Source organism: Acanthaster planci, linkage group LG10 (assembly GCF_054643075.1).
Source record: "Acanthaster planci isolate LZ-2023a linkage group LG10, COTS_SCS, whole genome shotgun sequence".
Lineage (NCBI taxonomy): Eukaryota > Metazoa > Echinodermata > Asteroidea > Valvatida > Acanthasteridae > Acanthaster > Acanthaster planci.
The window spans coordinates 5,304,992-5,327,183 of NC_141786.1; the positions used below are offsets into that span (position 1 = coordinate 5,304,992).

Consider the following 22,192-nt stretch of genomic DNA (forward strand, 5'->3'; position numbering starts at 1 on the left):
CTCCGTTTTCTTGAAGGAACGAAATTGGTCTAAGATTAATCGTCTTCTTCAAATTGCTATTTTGAAACGAATTAAATTACATTTTCTTGTAGTGAAAAATGGTGAAGTGCTGTTGACGAAATGTATTGATATCTGCGATGCTTGCTAAGTTTGGATTTCTCTTTCCGGCATCGAGCTTGTATAGATAAATTTCACCAAAGAAAATTCAGAATCTGTGTTATTTCGCATGCAGTGTTATTTGGCTTAATAGTTTTAAAAACAAATAAATATTGGCATTTATATTCACCAAACAGCGGGGAAATTCTGGGCGACAGCCATGTTGGATACAGTAAAAGACCAACTGTGCAGGAAGGTCGCCACCACTGTTGGCATCATGTTTGGTCTATCCATTCAGCAGGAACAAAGGAGGGCGTGTTTTGAAATGAAATTGATTGTCTTTTAGTACTCATGCACCGCATAGGTGCGCAAGTGACTTTGTGCGCGTATGACGCGGAACACGCTGAGTACGCGCAACGATTTTAGTCTAGATTATGTGGTCTTCGCGTGCACGCCGAACACGTGCTAGAAAACGGTTAAAACTTAGTACCATCTGTCTTTCTTTCGCCGGTGAGGGTGCACTTCTGCTCAGGGCGGATAATGCTATGCAACATTTTTGCAGAGTCGATGTACGCGAACAAATGAAGCTTATGATTTGGCAACCGTCAAAGATGTTTTGATATTGAATACAGGCAAGCGATTCCAATGCATTCCGATTACAGCCTTTATACGTTTTGTTTCGACCCCGACCTTTAGTGGTCGACTGAGGGGATTTCCCTAGTTAGTGCACAGTACCGGGATAATCAGGATGACTTATTGACATAGCTTTGTTTTAATATAACGACAAAAACAGCGTTGGTCGGGAAATCTGCCACTTTTGTCAAGTCATGTGACATCCCGATTTTGTGCTGCCTTCAAACAATAAACACCGGCAGTGGTAATCTAAAGTGTTGTTTTTCTCTGTCTAGAACAACTCAATGTCCTTGCCAAGCTGATTCAAGGACAATGCTAATCTAGTGACTCTGATTGCAGCCTGTATTTTTTTCCCAGCTGCATTCGGAAGTTTTCCTGCATGCCAGAGACGAAAATATCACACGGGCGGTCGGGTCGTAATCGAGACTTAATTGTCCCGTAATTTGGCCCAATTTTCCCTGAACTGTTTTTGTCTATCTCCTTAACTGCGGCCGCGGCTAATTATAGAAACAAGGGATGTTCGTTAACAAGAGCAGGGAAACGGCCCTCGACCGGTGCTAATTCGGCTAGTTGCATAACGACTCCACCACCGAAATTTTTGCGTGTTTTGGAGGGAGAGGCCGACAGGCGAATTGTCTTAAGTGGAAGTCTTCTGTCATTCGTCAGACTAATTGGAAACTGTTTGTGACGGGAGGGAACACGGTTGTTGTTTATTTGGGGAGTTTTGACATATCCAAGGAGTTGACCTGGGACTGATGCATCTCATTGCTCAAAGTGATTGCTTTGAATGATTGGACTACTGAATACTAGACTTCCTGTACTATCGTCGAACGGCAGGTGTATTGCGGTATGGCTTCATTGTGATTAACATTCGTGCACTTGTTAAGATTAACTAAAAATACGTAATGTCCTTGTAAACGAGAACCTGTTGGTATTCCTATCTGCTTTTAAACTGCCACGTTGATACCATGGTAACGTTTGAAGTAAGCACAGAATGGTGCTTACAGATTTGGCCTCGTCTAAAGCCAAAGTTTAAATGTACTAAGTTTATATTTCATTAGTGCTGATAAGTTCTTTGAAAGTGGCGTGTGCGTTATCGTGGACTTGGTTTCTGCGAAGAACTGAGCTTAATATTATAAGGTGTTACAGATGTTACTGCTTTTTATCGTATCTCTGATGGCATGCCTTTCCTTCAACATGGAAAGTGTCTAATGCTACAAAGTAATTCACCATTTTCATTAGTATTTTCCGAAATTAAACATTTATGTTTTGGTTTCAAAACATTACTTTGACCATACATAACCGGCTGGGGTCGTTAGGGGAAAACAAGCCCGAAAGTGTGGCCGTGTACCTGGAGTTCTGTAGCGGGCACTGCAGCACTAAGTTCGCGCCTCGTTAAGATGCTAATAACACTGGCATCCTGTTATTGCCATAACCGTTGGCCGCTCAATCATTAAGCCCCTAGTTTTTACTCCGAGTGAAGTGACCGCGACTCGATTTTTGTCTGGGGTGATTTACGGCATGGGTATTATTTTTGCTCCCCTTTTTTTTTGGGGGGGGGGCAAGGTAGTAGCGATGTTCTTGTTAGCAGCTCCTCCAAAATTGAACCAAAATGTGCGGTGGATATTGAGGTGTTTTTCCCCCCGAGTGTTATGCTTCGCTTTGTGGCCACCCGGGCTTGCAAACAAGCCCGGCCAGACCCTAGAGGTGATGTGTGCAATCTCCCTAATTCCTGCCGTCCCAGTATTCAGCAAAATGATGGCAGGGGATACAAAAAAACATTTCCGAGTCTCAGTTCTCTTCGTTGCCCTGGTGTTGAGGAGGAAAGTCGTTTAGGTCCAGGGCAGGTTGTGAGCTGGAAGAGAAATCGTTAGACTGTATGCATGCAAGGGCGGATCCAGGATTTTTTCCAGGGGGGGTTAGGCATTTTTTTGTGTTCGTACGTGGGGGGTGTTTAACATATGTAGTTATCGCTGTTGGCGAAGCCGTTTAAATTTTGTCTTTTGTCCTTACACGCAAAATAAAAACCGTGGTTTATGTTTTTAGGGGTCTTCTAACCTTTACGGCTTGGGGGTGTTCTTCATTGCAACCTTATGCTTCATGTTTCTTATGCTTGTGATTTCTGAATTCTCTCTGGAAGTTGCATTAAAATGCCATGTCCATGTATCAGTATAGGGCTAACTGTCACAGTCGCTTTCCTGACAAATTTGAAAGTCAACCCGGATGATTATATTTTCTCAACGAAGCTCTCGCGTAGAGCAGATTTTCGTACGTCAGTTGATACAATCACTGTTGGCACGCTTCAGTCCTAATGAAGGAACGGTAAGCATTAGCACTGATAACACAAGTTCGGAAACCCACTGATCACAAGACCATGATGTGTAGAGTCGTGTCTGCGGTTGCATTGCTACCAAGAGTTTATCGATCCACTTTGAATACAAATCCACGCATTTTAGTGACAGCGCCACCACTGCTGCGACCAGAGACGAATCCAGCGACGTTGCAGTGGATGGTCCTCAATGAGTGAATGGGCCCCTTGTAATGGTGGAAACAAATGTGTCCTGTTTTGTAAGGAGTGACTGTCACGTAACAGTGGCTCCGTGGACAGCTGTCACAACGCTTACCACCATTAGTAATGGAAAGTGCAAAGGACTTGTGATGGCGTTACCATGGTTACCAAATTTGTAAACTCTATACACACAGTTTCTCTACGATGTTTGTTACGAGATGCGATCCATCATTGTCTTTGGTTTTGCCTCATCAGTCCGTCAAACCCCAGCAGATAACGCAAAGGATCCAGGGTCGTTTTTACTTCCAGTGTCCCTTCTTCCATATTTCTCTGTAGACTATTAACATGAACTCTTTTTTTTTTTTTTTTTTTTTTTTTTGCTTACATTGTCCGGCTTTCCAGTCCGTTCATTCGACACATTAAACGTCCATACTATCTCAGTGGCATTTTACCCTTTGAAGGAACCCACGGCCCCTTGGACATGGGGTTGGAAACATCACTGTGGTGGTTTACATGTATTTATCAACATAGTAGTCGGGTTCCCTTTCACATGTAGTCGCAAGTTACAGGATGAACACTGGTCGAAGACTGCTACGTCTCAGCTCATTTGAATACCTTCAAATCTGAGACAAACACGTGACCGTCGCGTTTAAGAGATTTAAACGCCATGAGGCAGCAGACACAACGGTCGCGTTCCAAGTGTTCTCTCGGTTGTGGAACTCACGTGTTCTTTAAACTGCGAGGATCGATTCGCTTTCAGTGACCAAACTTTCTCACGCCAGAGGAAACTGTTCAGTATCTCCAACATCCCACGAACAATTTTACCGTTTTATTGCCTTTGGCGCCATATTGTTTCTCTTTTCCAGTATGGCGTTTTATTCGCCCTTAAAAAGGCTACAACTCAACGTTGGGCCTACGTTATCTGACATGCCTTCAACAATCGGACTCGGGCGTCGATCGATGAGCAGCACCCAGCGTCGTGGTTCGCGCCCGTAACCCAAGCTCTAAGCTTGCATCGTTTGCACCTGGTTCACCGTAAGCAAATGCCGTTGGAATTGTCATGCTGATGACAATGTGTTAGGCTGCTATTTCGCACACGCTGCTGGACTTGCGCTCAATTGGCAAGCACTTTCAAGGGAGGAACTGACTCTCATATTTCAGAATTCCACAGAAATAGAGTAAAAGAATTCTTGACATGATAGAAGACAATTTTTTAGGTACAACTCGTAATGTATGTCATTTTGTTGCCTCTGGAAAGAGTCGGCAGCGGGAAGAGTTGTCTATGTTTCAAACACTTGCTACACACAAACTATTGTGAAAGAATCCTTGTGAGATGTTGGAAACCAATCCGTTGGTGATGCTGAATTTGGAAATTTTGCTGCGTGATGAAACTTATCAAAGATTCTTGAATTGTATTATAGCTGTTAATGGTCAAGTTAAAAAAAAAGTAAGAACAAACACCAAGGTTTGTTAAGAGCTAATCACATGAATGAAGAAAACTCCGTGTAGGCCTACCTGTCAACACTCCCCTGTAATGACGGCTGATATAAATACGTCTGCTTTTCAAACCATTTCCCTTCGAAATGGAAACCAAGAAAGAAAAACACCCTCAAACATCTTTACCATTTCTAAATCCAAAATGACATCATAGTTTCGTGGTTTCGGATGAAATAAAGTTAATGTCACCCGACGTGAACTGATTATCAAGCTCTGCAATTTGCTAACTCATGTAACTGACAGAAGGAATCAAGTGCTTTCTGACAGCGTCTTTTAATCGTCATGTGGATCAGGTTGACGTTAATGAAACAAGTTTTTGTTGTTGTTTTTAGGCACACGATAATCTTCGTTGGTAGGAGTGACTTATCCTGGTCTTGGGTTGTGGGACAGGGATTTTTATTTATTTGCTTGTTTGATTGAAATTCCTTTTCTCATTCGTAAAAAGAAGTTTCAGTTCCTTCAAAGTCCTAAAAAGTAACATGTCTGCCGAGGGGCGCAGAAGCTCGCCCCAGGGAACGCTAACGATCAATGTCCCTCTTAACTACCATCTGCAAAGGGTCCTGTGAGCTTGCCGCATCTTGGGTATAGGTCCTTTACAATGAAGCCATTATCGTTCCCAATTCTCAACGATTCAAGTTCTATAATTTGTTAGGCGATACCGATGCAGAGATAGATACGATGTCAGATAGGAACTCGAAGGCCTTTCATGTTTCTTGCTGACACGAAATCTTGTTGTGTATCACCACAGAGCTGTGTTTTTATAGCTCCATAGTATCACAGAAGTCGGGATGATACTCAAAACAGAGTTTCAGTAACGCCAAGAAAAAGTTCCCGTAGTTCGTGCGGCATTATGAGACCTCAAAGATGGCAGACTGCAAGGGATTGTAAAAGGTCGACGTCAAGGGTAAAAGACCTATATAATCATCCTATAGGACCATCAGATGCACTGGTCGCTAGCGTTGGTCTATGAGAAGAGGCTCATGGGCTATGGGTTGACTGCTGCCACTACTTGGTTTGATCTCAATACCTGCAGATAAAAAAGTTATAGAGTGCCCTGGAGAATAAAATTTGATTATCCCAGCAAGGCCAACAAAATTCAATAAGTAAAACGGGAAAACTGTTTGACATTTACAAGTGACACAACGCGGTCTCGCACAGCCTGCAAATCTGTTGTGAGACTTCACCCAGGACTTGTAGGAAGTTGCTAATGAAAGGTTTCGACCGCCATCTTGGACGGGCCCCAACAGGCGCCGCCGATGTTTTCAACGAAAGACGGGGCCATAGGCTGAACAACTTCCGTAACTGGGTTGTTGGTGCAAATTGGCTTATACACGCTGGCGTACGTGTGGGCTTTACCAACACAACCTTCGCGTTCGAAATCGCAACAACATAATTTGACGTTTGCATTGGAGGTACTGAAAGACTAAAACTAGACTGAATGAAATCAAATCAGTTGTAATAAGGAGGCGTTCTTGGAATTGCAGCTTTTTCTGAAGTTTGCTGACGAATTCACGGTATTTCTTCCTTGTGATAGTTTCACATAAGGTTCAGGCCTTGGAAATCGAAAGCAGCTATGGGACTCTGTCTCTGAAGAATTTTGATTTATCAGGTGTTTGTTTCTTTCAACACCAGGCGTAATTTACTTCTGAAACATTCTCTTGCATCACTAGCGGACCACTTTTCAGTTTCAAAATTGTATTCTGTGATGATCATCCAATTTCCCGGTCTTGGTTTAAAACTAATCGTTCCCAAGTGTGCTGAAGCTTCTATTTGCAATAGTGCTTTGTGAGGTAATTGAATGATGTGATGCCTCGAGGTTCGCTCACTTGGGACAGGTTATAATTACTTTTCAATTAGAACACATCGTGATGTTTGATGACCAGGCTTGAATCAAGTCTACGGGCGTCATGGTTATCGTCATCGTTCACCTCTGTGTCTCTGAACCGGAAAGGAGCGCACTCCGACTCCCTTATGGTGGGCATCGAAGTCAAAATAACTTGTTGATATTTGAACGGGGGCATCAATCCGGGGCATAATCCGTTGCATTTGGCTCACTTCCTTCCCCCTGCCAACTTGTTTGTTCTTGTTATGAAGACTCAGGTTTCAGGCCGACGAAAGACACGCTGCCCGTGGCTTGTGTCTGTCGGGCGCGTGGTCACTCGCCTGGGCATGTACTTGTACACGGGGAGGGTTTTTGGGCGTGCGCCCTCTTCATTCGCGATGCCCTTATTGCCCTCCCTAATGAAGAAAACCTCCTCGACTGACCACCCCCCATGAGATGTTAATGCCCCTCTGTACCCCACATTGAAAGACGAAGACACAACAAAGAGCGTGAGAGACAGAAAATCACATCACTTCATGAAGTTTTTTTTCAGTTTATTCACCGAGTCTATGATGGGATTGCATAGCTGCCATCTTGCAGGCCAGTGCTTTTGTTCCACTGGGTATGTACAAGGAGGTCTTCCTTTGGGAAAAAAAAAGACTGCACGCAATATGACTACCGCGCAAAACCTTCATACACATAAATCCACACATGTAAATGTCTCCCCACTATAACAGCACATGAGTTAAGAGCAGGTTTGTGTTGTCACAATTTTGGTCGGTCTATTTGCGAAAAGCAGTGACAGTACAGTGTGTGCCCGCTTGATCGTTTCCTCAAAGGTGTTGGGTTACAGTGCAGCAGCTTTGACATGCAAGCTTTCTCTTTCAAATACGAGTTGAAAACAAAGAAACTTAGAAGTTGCCGTGGGTTTCAAAATTAACCAGAAATAGTACTCTGCTTTTGACCTGTACGTGCATGTAATTCCAAACAGTCTCATGTCCTCTGCACACCAAAATATTGAGAAATAATCTTATTATTTACATGACGAGCGTGAATTGTTTCTAAAAAGACTATTCCATATATCGCTATAGTGGGTACAGTAAATTGTACCTACTCAAAATGCTAATAAATCTTCCTTTCTATCAAAAGCCTCCAACCTGTCATGTTACCTAATCAGTCTCGGCTGCGGAGGCAGAAGTAGTCCATCAAACGCTTGTCTATCAACTGTCAGAGGCGCGCTACAAACATAATATGATCAAAGCATAGAGCAAAGATTAAGTAGGCATGCATCTAGCCACGTCCGATTTAGCCCAAATACGTTAATGCTTGTTTATTGTATACGTAGTACTGTTTAGGTCAGTTTCTGTTTTGTTCTCTACGTGTAAAGTTTGGGAAGATTATGTGCATGAAATTGATTGCGAAAATATACCCCCCCCCATATCACTCTTTAAAACGACCGCATGGCCGGGCTAGCACCCCAAGCTACGGATGCCTGGGCGAACCCCAAGACGGAGGGGGCAGGAAACTCGCTTTGACAAGCGCGACTCCCCCAATGCTGGGGCTGTGCATCTAATCCTCCTTGAGCCCACTCTAGTGGATTCCCATCAGGAGGGTGTGGGGACAACCACATGCCTATGTTGTCAGCTGGTGTCATGTCAGATAGATGGGCACGCCAACACACTGATGCGAGGCACGTCTGCTCCGTTACAACGACAACCTAATGGCGCCGAGATTTGTCCATTTGCCTTTCACTTGGCATTGATGTTTTTCAGTTTCTCATTTTTGTTTAAGGAACCAGATGAGTTGAAATTTGTGTGATACGCTTTCTGCAACTTCCATATTAATTAAGCATTGGCGAGGGTTAAAGAAAGTATGGGGTCTCCTACAATAGTTGTCTGTCAATAGTTTGATGCGACCTGAGCGATCCAACATCAGTAAAGACTATCCAGTAGTAACAAATCTGGTTCATATTATACGAGTTATTTTCGTGGAGTATTTTTTTTCTGGCACAAATTTTATCCCCACCTAAACACTTTAGTTCTGAAGCTCTTACATCAGGTCATCGATCATCACTCCTTCGTCACTGTATTTCATACTCGGTGGGGCAACTCTAAATGATGGAAGCAGTTGTATTTTTTTCGCAATCATTCAAATCTGTGAGATTTGTGAGAAGGAATAGAACACTGACTGCAACTCGTGCATAGTGTTTCCCATTGTAAAGGTGCAGTGATGTCACTTTTGTGCCCACAGCAAAACCCGTGAAGTTATTAATGTGTACAGTATGATAAGAAACACAAGCAGTGTGATAAATATCCCGTATTGCAGTGGAACGTCCCACAAGACGATTATCGTAGACAGTCGCGTCGCAATAAACCGAAATCGCCGCAGGACTGGCGCGCAGTCGTAGCATCAGTCCTCGCGCGATATCGCCTTGCTACGTCCATTCTCTGATCAACGTAGGCCCTACCTCTTGTGCTGAACTGGAGACAGGAAACGGTGACGGACCCTCTTTACGTCGGACGCGGAGTGGACGGTTAGCCGCCCACAGCAAGAGCCGGCTGGAAACGTCGTGGGGGAAAAAGCACCGACTAGACAGTCGAGGGAGGGGCGGTCAGCCCCGGTCGGGCGGGCAGGGGGAAACGCGGAGAATTATGCCGCCGTGCTACGGGCAACCATGTACCAAGTCTACCCCTCCCCCGTCCGGCGGTTCTCGTGTGTCTACCATCCGGGTGTGGCTGGGCGTCTACCGCCGCTTCCTTACCGATGCCTAAATGCGTGTCTGTACACGGAGGTTAGTGCCACATCTATGGGGATTTCGTAATTTCACCTGCAGCGGTCTTCAACCAAAGATGGTCAGACCAAGCAGACAGCAAACGCCCTTTCAGTTCTGTGATTTCGTCATGTATTTTATTAGCCTCCACATTTGAGTGTCCTACCTACATTCTGCTATGTACTAGTAATCAATAAACATATCAGATAGTGTAGGCATTTCTTGTCCTAGTTTTATCGTAATCGTAGTGCAGTGGCGTAGCTAGGGGAGGGGGGCCTGGGCCCCCACAAAGTCCCGCCCCCCCCCCCTGAAAAAACGGAGCAATGGATATTGAACAAGGCCTAACAAAAACTTGCCTCCCACCACTCAGGGGAAGTCGGTGCCCCCCATAAAATGCTGCTGTCCCTTTATACCCCACTAGTAAAATCCTAGCTACGCCATTGCCGTAGTACCTAATACTAAACTAACCAGACCCTTTGCGGACAAGCTATTTCTTGGGCTAATGTGCTCAATCACACCACATTAATGTCGACGCAAGTGGTAGCAGGACACTACAATAGTTCGATCGCAGAATGTCACGCGTTTTGCGAAGGAGAATAAGAGGGAGAGAGTAAATGAAGCGTATTCTGGGGAGGGCTTGCCGACTTCCTTTGTTGTAACAACAATCCATTGGGTTGGGAATCTGTAAGGTCAAATTGGCTGGCTTCTTGCGTGCAGTTTCCGATGCACTCGGGCAGCTCAATTCTACACAGGATGTGCATATTTCCTGCGTAGCGTGCATTATATATCCACCCAAGATATACCCAGGCGTTGAAATCGGACTGGTTATGCTGTGCATTACATTACAGATGTTGAACAACACTTTCTATTCTTGTAGTTGACATCAGCTATCGATTCAAAGAGGACCATTTCCTAACTGTTTTTCACCATTTCTCCCAAACAATTCTAACGGAGCTTCTCAAATGACTTGAGAAAGCTCCGGTCTCAATCTGAAAGAGTACCCGATAGACGTCTATGCAAAACATATCAGTTCAGGGCCTTCAGTCGGATTTTTTTGGGCATACATGTCTGCCGAGTCTACCCCATATCTTTAGATTGTCACATTCAAGCTTCAAACATATAGATTCGCCGACAGATTTGAAGAATTTTTTTTCGAAAGCTCTAAGCTGTTTTCTAGGATTTTAACATACTGTGAAAAGTCTACCATTATGTCTCCTTCACTGACAGCCCCACCCCAAGAAACAAGGGCATAATCCTCTGTACTGGGATAGGTCTATAGTTTTGTCAAACAAGCTTTTGAAGCCTGCCCTACTTAACCAGAACCCTGGCTCGACAATGCAGCATTGGCAATGCCATGGAGGGGAGTTCGCGAGAAATTACCGGCTCAACACTGTGGACGCAATCTGGAGGAAACGATCGATAAGTAATCGACATCGCGATGATACTCAGGAGGGACACCCAGCCGTTTGTTATTATGCTTTTGACTCCGGTGATGGGAGCAGTGAGTATGGTCCCGTAATTTCTTCCTTCCAGTCTTGCTTCCCCCTTCGAGGTATTATTGGACACGGAAACGCACGGGTTGCTAAACATGAGTTCAGGGACCGCCTCAACTAAGTCTGCACTTGCGAGTGCCTACACCTGCCATCGAAATACGCCATTTTAAACAAGTCTCACACATTTGGGGCTCGAGTCGAGCGCACATTAATCCATAAAGTCATCAGTTGTTTGCGATTGTCAGTCCTTGTGTTACCCACCTGGGGCTGCTGCATGTGTGCTCACGCAGACACTTGGCCTTCACCATAAACCAAACCCGACAGAATTTGATAGCGTTGTTTGTCTATGATTTGGAACGGCCCCGTCTTATACTTCCCTGGAAGCCATTTGTTGGGCTCTTCCCGAAGAGCTGTGTCAGAAGGCAGGGCCTAACGAGCACGCGTAATTTGGTGGCATGACATCACTGTGACCAGATCTGGTGGCTCTTTTGACACCGATTCTCACGGGATGTGAACCGTCGGAGAAGCTGGAACTCAACTCCCCCGACAGCCTGCGGCTGTCACATTGCAACACTGAATGGTGCAAGGGTTGAATCAACCTTGGCTGTTCGCCAGTCTGATTTTACTTCAGGCATTTGTGTGTCATGATAAGGCATTCAGCTGTAAGAAGGATCCGAGTTTTAAGAAGCAACAAAGCTGTGATAACATACCATAAAGGTTTTACAACAAGATTAAACTTACTTCGTCTTTCCCCTCCCAACACGATTACAATTTAAAAGAGAAATAAATGGTGATTTGAGTATCGAAAGCGACAGTACGTAGAGTCAATTATGTTAAGTCTGAGCGGCACAGAATGCTCCTCTCCCTTTAAAAAAAAAAAAAGACGACAGTGCTGTGGTTCCATTCGAAGGATGAGGAATACGAGTGGGGTATGCGCATACTGGCTTCGTAACCTTCACGTCACTTTCACTTTGCTGTGTCCTTATCTGTGCCACAACAACATCGACAAAATGAAGATAGCCCGATCGCGACGGGTTGCACCCGGAACCATCGTTTTAGGGTGGATTATAACGTTCACCTTTCCTTCCAAAATGTTTAAGGGGGGATAGCCCCAAGCCCACCTCAACTCCCCGTCCCCCTAACTTCCCGGTCTAGATTTAGCTCATAGAAATGACCGGTCACGGCTTCTGCGCCGGTCCCCCAGGACCTGCCCCACCGCTTCCCTGATTGCTTCCTGTCCCAACTCCCCCCTGGCTCGCCGCGATAAGGGCCCGTCCATTTCCTTGCATTTGGGAAGCTGAGCCCCCGGCTGATGAAGCAAACCCCGACTGCTTACAGTAGAGGCTGACTTCAAGCAACTTTATACACCCTTGCCAAGGTTAGTCGCACACATTTGTCCTAAGTCACATGAGTTTTCAGCACATTCTGAAATGGTCTTCTGCTCGCACAGCCGACAGTAGAGACTGTCTGCGTTGCACCTTCTCTGCACAGAGTGAAAAGCAAGGCTTTTGAAAATCACTGAAGACGGCTTATCAATTAGAATTCTGGCCCAATCACCTCGACCCTCTCTGTCTCTCTTTCCAAAGGGGGTGCTGATACATATTCCGCTCAAGACTTGCATGATTGCTGAGCGGTTCAGCCGCACCGATCGTATCTTGACAGTCCCCTTGCTTGTACAAGGTCCGATTGCCGGTTCCTCTGAGACCTTTGCCGAGAACGCGTCATCACCGACGTCACGTCTTCAGTAGTATTTTGCGACTCGCGAAACGTGAGTCACTGCCGACTTGAAAACCAACCCTTGGCCCTCGGGTTGACGGTGAGTAAAGGTGAACAGTTACCAGCGTAAATCGATTAAACGAAGGACCGTTTATCGATTATAGACGGCTGAACTGGGAATTACTTGTTGATCCAGTCCATCACGTACTGAACCCTTTTTGAAGGACTCTAAGGTATTTGGAGGGTAAGTCTGAAGTAGTAAATTTGTACACTAAAATGGATTACTTCTTCGTTCATGTGTGACATCTGACTAAACTGGGTAAGACAAAAGCAATAACTGGCCATTTTAGTGAGGACATATTCTGTAGTTTGAGACAACTGGTCTGTTTTGTTTTTGGACACCGCACTTATTGTGATAGAGGAATTCGCAGACCCCGAAAAGTTTTGTTGAGATAGGCGTAAAGATTTAATCCTACTTGTACAAACACTATCACGATTCAGGGTAACGTCTTTCAGTCACTTCGTTTTCTCCAATATCATTGCTGTGATACATAGGCTGAACACTTTGAATGAGGTTGTTAACCGAGCATTAGATACATTAGAAGGGGAGTCTTAAGTTATCTCGATCGAAACAAAGTCTGCAAGAGATTGGTTTGTTTGGGTGTATTTGAGGTTCTCTGTCCTGTTTTATTTTTGTCTAACAAATATACCAGATAGTAGGATTTGACTCAAACGCAATGTTAAATCCTTCGTGTTAGGATAGGCCTAGAGCATGAGAAGTGTTAAACAATGGACGATTGCTGTACTCCGCGTAGGAATATTGTGCGTGCCCACACTGCCTCCTCTGTTTCAAATAGTAACGTTACTTGGCAAAAGACTGTTCCGATTCGACACCATAACTACGGCGACACTACACTCACGCGCACATTCTTCAGCTTGACGCGCGCGTGCATTTGGCAAATCACGACACCCTATTGGTCAAAAAGACATGTACCACCTGTCCACGAGTGTTATGCTTCCGCAGTAATGGCTTCGAAGGCCGTGTCCGAAACGGGCTTCCAGAGCTACGGCTACGTCTATTGTCTACGCGTCTCCACGCATTTCCATTGGAGCGAAGACCTAGACCTAGCTCTAGACAAGAGATTCGGATGCAGCCTAAGTCTGGTTGTCGAATTGCACTAGAGATAGATTGTTTTCTTCTTCTACGGCAATTATGGATCAGACGATTTTATAGAGAACAGCCTACTCTAGATTTGATCGAAGGGTCAAGTAAAATCAGATCGATCCTCCTGCTGGATTCAACAGTCTTCCCTCTATTTTATCATGGATTGAGTTCCTATTGACAAGAGTGAACTTTGAATGTTTGCAAATAATTATCTGGAAGAGGTGGACAGACTGACTTCAGATGCGGTCTGAAGAAAAACTCAGTTGGAAAGGAGTACCACCGTGACAGAATATTGTGGAGACTTTCTGTTCCTAAATGATTTCCCACGATGTGTAGCCATCAAGAAGGCTGAGTGAACGTTGTGCGTCATATTTTATTCCTATAAATGGGATCATGCAAAGAGGACATGGCTCGGATAAGCAAATGCAGCCGTTGCAAAGACTCATTTTATCATGTGTAATTGAGGTACCACTGAGGAAATGTTGCTGGTCCCGCCCCCATCCCTTGAAGGGAAGGGTCACAAATGCACAGGACAGCTCAACTGAACATTCTCCAATGGTAATCAGAAGGCACCGCTTCGCCGTAACAGTTAAGAGGTATTTATGTCTTTCCGCTGACCATAGTTCTTCACAAAAATAATTTCGCTCAGTTGTTTCTGTCACAGCCAATGAAGCGGCCGATCCGTTCAAATTTGTTCCTTTCCGAGTACAAATAGACAAACAGGAACCGATCATAAGTGTCAAGCTGCCATTTTCCGCCCCTCCTCGCTGTTTCTTTCTCTCTCTCTTTCAAATGCCCAAAAATAGAGACAGGCTTCACAAGAAGCGTCTGGAAGTGCCACGTCCAATATTCGTCTAGACTTTGACGCTGAGAACGCCCACACAGCAGTCCGATTTCCGACAGGCCGAATGTGCCCAATTGGGGTCTGCAACACAACAACACGCAACGCTCGTTCTCACGTGGGAACATTCGTAATCTGGCGCTTCCGATAGCCCTTTCCTGGGGGACGTGGGATTGGGTACGCCGCGTGCTCTTTCTCTTGACGTTCAGCAGGATCTGAAGTTGAATGCGTATTGCACGAGAATTGAGTCTCTGACAAAGAGCGAATGCTCTGTAACAATTGAAAACCGTGTCGTTTGCCCTGTTGGACCCGCGTATCAAATTACAAGGCTCGTCAATAGGTTAGCATTTGGGGTTTGCTACAGCAGTATTCAAATGGGGGGAAGCAAAATCGAAACATTTTTTGCATTTTGTGGGAAATTCAAAACAAGACCAAAGCGATCCCAAAGGCCGGTTGATACCCTGCAGGAAAGTGAACATAAACGTGGATGTCTGACGTCGGTTCAAAAATTAATGTTCGGACCGCGAAGTCGCGAAATTGGACACGCTTCAGTTCTTGCGAAATTCGCTGCAAATCTGTTGTGATGTCAAATTCACCTTGCTTTGACATTCGCCTGTACATGTAGTATGAACCAGCTGTAAGGTTGGTAGTATTTTATGTGAGAGTCCTCACTGCCTGATCGTCTTGTCATATTGATGAGAGTATGCCTCCTGAAATAGAACATAAGAATAACTTCAAAACAGCTCACAGCTGCCTGGGTGTCTTTCCATCATCCAAATGAAGTTAGGTGGAAAGACCAATGTTTGGATTTTTTTTCAAATGGCTTTACTTCGATAACCTTGTACAGGCACATTTCGTAAAATGTTCTGTTAAGGGGCCACTCAAAATTCTCAATGTTTTTTAAATGTCGACTTTTTCTCGAAATAGTGGGTGGGTGGGTCAAGGATATAAATTGAAAATCGAAATTCACTTTTTTTACATTAAAATCAACTGACTTGCCTGAAATACATCTAGTGTGCGCACAATGTCATCATTTTTCAAAAAAGCAATCTATTCCACTTTCGTTTCCATATACAGACAGGTTGACCTTGCCTGTACATAATTATGTACGTGTAAAACATGGAAGGAGGTGGTTTTACTCTTAAACTTGGATAGGCGCTTGTAGCGGTGATCAATAGGCCCCACAAATGTAGCAGGGTACCAGGCGTGTTTATAAACCTACCGGTGCACATTGAACACCAGTGAACATTGAACACCAGTGGCTAATAAAGGTGAAATGTTCATTGCCTGTAATCAAAGACTAACCAAACAGTAGCAAACTGCATCCAAATCTGTTGGCTAGAGCTAGGTCTACGTCTCCGTTCCGATAGATGTAGGCCAACATATGCATGTGCGTGAAGACGCGGTTGACTGTAGGCTTAGCCGTAGCTCGGGAGGTCCATTTCCAAACGGATTGGACACGGCATGCTGTTGTGTGCACGATCGATCGCGGTCGTAAAAACCAACATGGCTGCTACCATGGACAGACCATAAGAGATACCGGCAAATCTTCGGAATTTCTGGACAGAGTAAAAGTTAATAATTAAAAATGGAACACGTATCTTCCACCTGCACATTTGATTGCAATTCCAGCCATCATCTTGTCATACTGTGTTACGTATAGATTTTTACATGTATTTGAATTTATATCAAATGCATGTACAATGTACTGAATGAACAATGTTTTTAATCAAAATTGGGATTGGGTGGGTGGGTCAAATAAATTTTGGAAAAAAAAACCCAAATTTGAAAACAGTGAAAATTTTGAGTGGCCCCTAACGTTTGTTTGTAAAATTCAAGCAACTTAAAAAGTCGGTTTAAAAAAGGACAGTAACAAATTTGGTATTCTGATTAACTTTTACTAATCCCCTTTTGTTAGAAGCTGGCATTAAAACAAAAGAAAGTAAGACTAATTGACATCTTCACCCCCTCGGGAAAAACCACACCCGTGGCAGAGACAACTGCCATTATTCCTGACAATGCTGCGACTCCATTCTGCCGTGGGTAATTCAAGAGAAATCTGTGTTCCCGATTCAGTTGTGAGTTTTCCACTCTTCTGTTCCTTGTGTCGTCAGAGATGGATGTGATAAGACCCCAAAGCTTTATGATCCAGACCAGTAAAGATCGTGAATCGTCTCCAGACAGGAAGGGGGCTATCAGTCCGTTTTTTATATCTGTGTTGTCGCCCGACGGAGAGAAAATTGGCATGGATCCATGTTCGTTCGTCAGTGCTCCATAATTGACTTAATCAGGGTGTTTTTCTGTGTCTTGTCGACAGTTTTAATCTGGAAATTTATTGACCCGAGTTTAACGGAAAAGTATTCTTCAGTTTGCACTAGGTGTACTTTTGACAGTGTTACAAGTGCTGACGTCCCCGACACAGGTCTCCACAAGAGGCTGTGATTGGATGATTCCTTTGGGATGAATGATGATGATGATATCCTTGAATGCTCTCCAGATGAAAATGTATCAGAGCGATAGCACCGGTAAACGTTTCTGCTTGTACCATGATTGTTACACTTGCGCACGTAAAGTATGTACTTTGGAGTGGCAAGTTATACCCAGAGGGCTATGTGGCACCTGCACCAGCTTCGTAAAGTTCTGCTCAGGCTCTTAAGAAGTACCCCTACAGTTTCTTTCGAAAAGAGGAGGCTGTGTGGGCCAAGTAATTGTGGAAATGTGTAAGTATGGCCCAGATCAACTCTCTAGATTCGAGGGCTCCCATCTGGGGGGAGCGCAGACAAAAATGTGATTGAAAAAAATCGTCAGAAGAGCCTGAGAAAAGCGAGGGGTGTCATTAAAAAATGGCTGCCGAGAAGACTTTAGAAACGTTCACATGGGGAGTGAGTTTGTTTCTGGTGGATAATTAAAACTTGGGTTTGTTAATCTACTAAAATTTGAAAATCGAACAAAATCTGAAGGACCCAACACAAACAACACATTGTTTTTTTTTTGTTTTAGAGGCCTCGGGGGCCTCGGTTGCCCACAATAGGGCTCCGAACTCTGTTGATTTTGCACTGTTTCAATGGAGCTTGAATTAGCGCAGTACACCCATAATGCCTCTGCCGGTCATTAGGTTCTATAGTTGGTCTCTATGTATGACAAAACACAGACAATGCCCAATCTTTGTACCCTTGGAAGTAAGTGTATCTTTCGTCCATATAGCATCCGCTATATCAAACATCAGTGTTTGTCAAATAGTTACTCCATCCATCACTTTCCGTTCGTTCGTTTGTTTGTTCGTGCCTGTTCATGCTGAAGCAGTTTGGACGAATGTCTCTGCTTTACTCTTGTGTTCTTTTACTGGATGTGATCACGTTGGTCATCGTTACATCCTATAACTCACTCCACGTTTAAAATATTCAATTTGTAAACCTTCAAGTAGAGGGTGACGTTGTGGACTTTGCGGAGAATACATTTTCAGCCCCGTATCGAATAGCATATTCGATAGTATGCTTTAGTATGGCATAGTATGCCTGTAAATGATTTGGGTTGGGTGTCCAAATGGTTGGCGCTACGTATCGATCGCCCGTGGCTATTATCACTTCTCTATGCTAACCATGCATTCATCTTAGAATAATCTAACACGTGCAAGGGCACGGAGGGACGATTGGACCGACGGAGACCGCGCGCAGCCAGCAGACGACAATCGGCTGCTCGCAATTCGATTCCCGCCAAAACAAACTGCGAGGAGAGAGAGAGAAAGAGCAGCCCGTCTCGAGGCTGTTTTTTTCACCTGCCGCTCGTCCAGTGCCTTTTGTGTACGTAACGCCTCTGACAGTGCAAGTACATGTACGCGCACGTCATCTAGCGGTGAGGAGGTTGCCTCTTCATTCCTTGATGTATTCATCAGGGCAAAATGTATATAATATTATGTCACTTTACTGATTAATTTAAGAAGCGGACCAGTGATTCATGAAAGTCAAAACGGTGATTTTTTTTTGAGGTTGTAAATGATAACACCCCTGATTATGCAAAATGGAGCACGCGTAACTTTGGATGATGTCATTTAATGCTCGCTACGATGGCACACATAGAACAATGACAAACATAGAACCATTAACATGTACAATTTCAATATTTTACATGAAGTGCTCAATTATTGAGAAGTCTTGGGGAAAGTCCGCCTCCAACATGCCAGTTCCATGATTTCCAATTAATGAATTCATCATATCTTCCAAATCAATGAAACACTCTGATTACAGCACATATTTTAGTCGGTAAGAACGGGTTCATTTTAAGTACCTTGGAAATTACAATTCCTGGTGAAAAGGAGAGGGGAAAAAATAACCACAACAGTTACTGACTGATTCCAGCATACCTTGGAGTGTCACAAGGTCACCAAGTGCGCTCGTGACTTATCTCTTGCAATGGTTGACCTGTCAAACGGTGCCAGAAACAATGCATATGAGGACTGAGTTTATTTGAAGACTGGGGAAGATCTGGGGGTCTAGTCTCCACAACGCACTCTTTGGGATTCCTAGGGGGCAGAAAGGAGAAGAGGGGGTGGCAGTCGAAATGACAACGCCTTGTTGTGACTCATGCCTAGAATGTGTGGACTACGATAAGGATGAGTCGCGCAGTATTGTGCGCGGGATTTCGTATTTTGTTTTGCACACCACCGATCACGTTCAATATCCTATCGGTGCATCAGCACACGGTTTTACTTTCAATGTCTCATTGCGGTCCTAACGCGGAAACAAAAACTGAAAGGGCAACCATCTTTGCGGCTTCATGGATGGAAATGATGTCTAAACGCATGAAGCATTTGACCCGCATTTGACGAAACAATGCATTCACAGCGGAGAAAAAGATTGCCGGGGGCAGATCACGTGTAATCATTGGATTCTTCTCTTACCGTGCAAGACAGGCAAGTTATGCTCATTATAAATGTTGCTATTTTTTCCATGTTTATAGTAACTGCACGTGGATTTAAAAAAAGAAAGGTGAAAAACTTTCACTTGAAACCGCAGCTTGGCAAGGAGGAAAGAATTGCATGCAATACAGGATTGTGTAGTCAGTGTCAGAATACTGGCCGGTGGTACGTGTGAACGTGTGGAATAACAAAGCCGGTTTGTTACCGTGCAGTGACAGGTACCTGTTTGAACAGGTACATTACTGAGGTGAATGTTCATACTCCGTGACAGTTCACGCGGGATGATGACACACCGTAATTGATGCACGGTGATAAGTGGGGTTCCCGTTTTCGAGTTACAGTTCAGGTGGTTGGTTATGTTCAAGGACAGACTCATCCATGTACGAATTAGCGATACACTCGCGGTGCCCCCCCCCAGGTGGGGAACAACCAGCATGCGTTCTGTCAGTTGTTCCTTAACAGAAGTGGGCGACACAAATCTTCCACAAAACAGGGGTCCAATGCGTGCGTGCGTCAGCATCGTGCCTATCTGTTATAACGAAAGATTTGTTTATTATTGTGAGGCCTTGCACGTGCCCAGTTCAAGCTACGTGTGCATTGCATGCATGTACTGGTTAGGAGAGTACTGGAGATTCTCGTATTTAGTATCTGTTCTGAGAGTGAATGTTGGTAAGAGGTTTTGCAACTGATTCTCTTAACTTTAAACCTAAAAATTGTCATCTAATTTATCAAATGTAAAATGATACATTATGTAATGTTGCTCAAGTCAATGGCCATGTACTCAGTACTTACGTAATGTGAATCACGTTTGCTTATTGTAAAGAATGACAGCATTGAAATAAATGATTCATTCATTAATTCATTTACATTTTACAGCGAGCACGAATCCCTTGCAGTGATACCGTGCACGATATGGGCCGATGGGTCCCTCCCCCGTGTCCAATCCCTCTGCACACTCTAGACTATTGTTACCTGACACATCACACGCTAGAAGTCTGTAAAGAATTCCTGAGATTCCGATCAAACAATGACCAACCCAAAGGCAGGGGAGGGGTTCTCTCCGCCCCGTATCTTGCACATATGCAGCAAGGTATGAGACGGAGAGAACCCCCCCCCCCCCGCTTTGTGTTGGTCATTGTCTCGCTGGAATCTGGGGAATTCCTTTCAGACATCTTGGGGGGGGTGTGTGTTAAGTAACAACAGTCTGGAATGTGTGTAGGGATTGGACATGTTGGGGGGGTACCCCTCGGTCTCATTTCTTGCTGGGTATAATCTTGCATCATATTCTTAAATGCATCCTGACTACCCATAACGAGGCCTACAATCACCGTACGCTGTGATTATATCCAGCAAGAAGTGAGACCGAGGGGTACCCCCAACATGTCTAAACCAATCGCTATACACACTCTGCACTGTTGTCACCTAACACCCCCCCCCATGTCTGAAAAGAATTCCTCAGACTACAATGAGACAATGACCAACACAGGGGGGGAGGTCTCTCCGTCTCATACCTTACTTCAAACTGTGATCGAGGTCCCCCATTCTGAAGTCGCTATTATGACATTAGCGCTTCGGACTCAAGTTTGCATTTTCCCCTGGACTTCGAGCTGGGTTTTGCAGTGACCCCTGAAGCCCCTCTCCCACGCGAACTCGAATCCAAAACTTTGAAACCTAGCCGGCATCCGTCCCCCAAGCCCAGTAGAGCTTACAACCAAGCACTCGCGTGCCAAGCCGCCAGCGCGTGCCGGCCATGCCCCCACCCCCCATGGGGATGCCGATCGTCTTGACCTTATCTACCCCGGACCGCAGGCCAAATAGCTCCCCTCAGATCCTTATCTGGGCCCAGCACGTGTCATCGTCACCTTGTACTTCCGAAATAAACTATATCCTCTCTGTAATCCGGGTAACGGAGTCGGGCCACGCGCTTACATGTCGCTACTTCCGATAACACAATTTGGGGGACCTTCCCAGCTAGAACTTGCATTGTATCGACGTTAGATCGTTTATTTCATATTCCATAAATATTTCCACTAAAGCATACGTGAAGTGCAATCGATGGCCCTTCGCAGTGGTGAGGTGAATAAACTGAACAAGCACTACTTTCTGAAATGGATGTTCGAGCATCTTTGGAGAGCTTGAATTTGCTTTTGGTGGATAAAGAAAAAGTGCAATAATAGCTGGCTTTATTGAGCTTCTGAATAAAGTGTAGAAATCGATGTGTCTGTGGTTACTTGGTATATTGTGGACTACCCTTCTGAAACCTGTTCATCCCCTTTCCAACATTAAATACGATGCCTTGCCTGCGAAAAAAGCACTTTGTGCAATTTCCAACAAGTGCTCTGATCTACCGGTACTTAAGCCCAAAATCCAAACTTTAAACTCGACGTCTTGATTCCTGTTGTTTCGGAACCGTATTTTCTTTCCTAGAAAGGGGAACTGCATTAGTTTAGGGTGCTCTGTTGTTTTCCGATAGCATGCGCGTCCTCCTCGAAAACTTTTGGACTTTTGAATCTGAGGTTTCACTTTTGTTTGACTGAATCTTATCGTGCTAAACAGTCTGTTCATAGCCAGAGGCAATAAACACCAAACGACGTTTTCGCTGCAAACGAGGTTTTCGGACATACCAAAACTATTGCGAACTACTTACCTTTAATACAAATGGAAAGTTAATAGGCTGACGGTTTCGATCCCAGCAGGATCTTTCTCAAAGTGGCTATTTTCCTTGTCTAATACCA

The 22,192-nt window shown here is 44.5% G+C and overlaps 1 protein-coding gene across 7 annotated transcripts in view; it reads left to right on the forward strand.

Annotated features, from left to right (window-relative positions):
• LOC147797696 (transcriptional regulator Erg-like) overlaps window positions 1-22,192 on the forward strand; it is a 68,114-nt gene that overhangs the window by 22,520 nt on the left and 23,402 nt on the right. Inside the window, exon 1 of one of the 7 annotated variants that reach the window (XM_087142853.1) lies at window positions 9,192-9,348. The exons of 2 other annotated variants lie outside the window; for them this stretch is intronic. In XM_087142853.1, the coding sequence (XP_086998979.1) occupies window positions 9,232-9,348 (117 nt within the window). In that variant the 5' untranslated portion in view covers window positions 9,192-9,231. 4 more of the 7 variants (XM_087142858.1, XM_087142856.1, XM_087142857.1 and 1 more) reach the window with 4 other exon arrangements.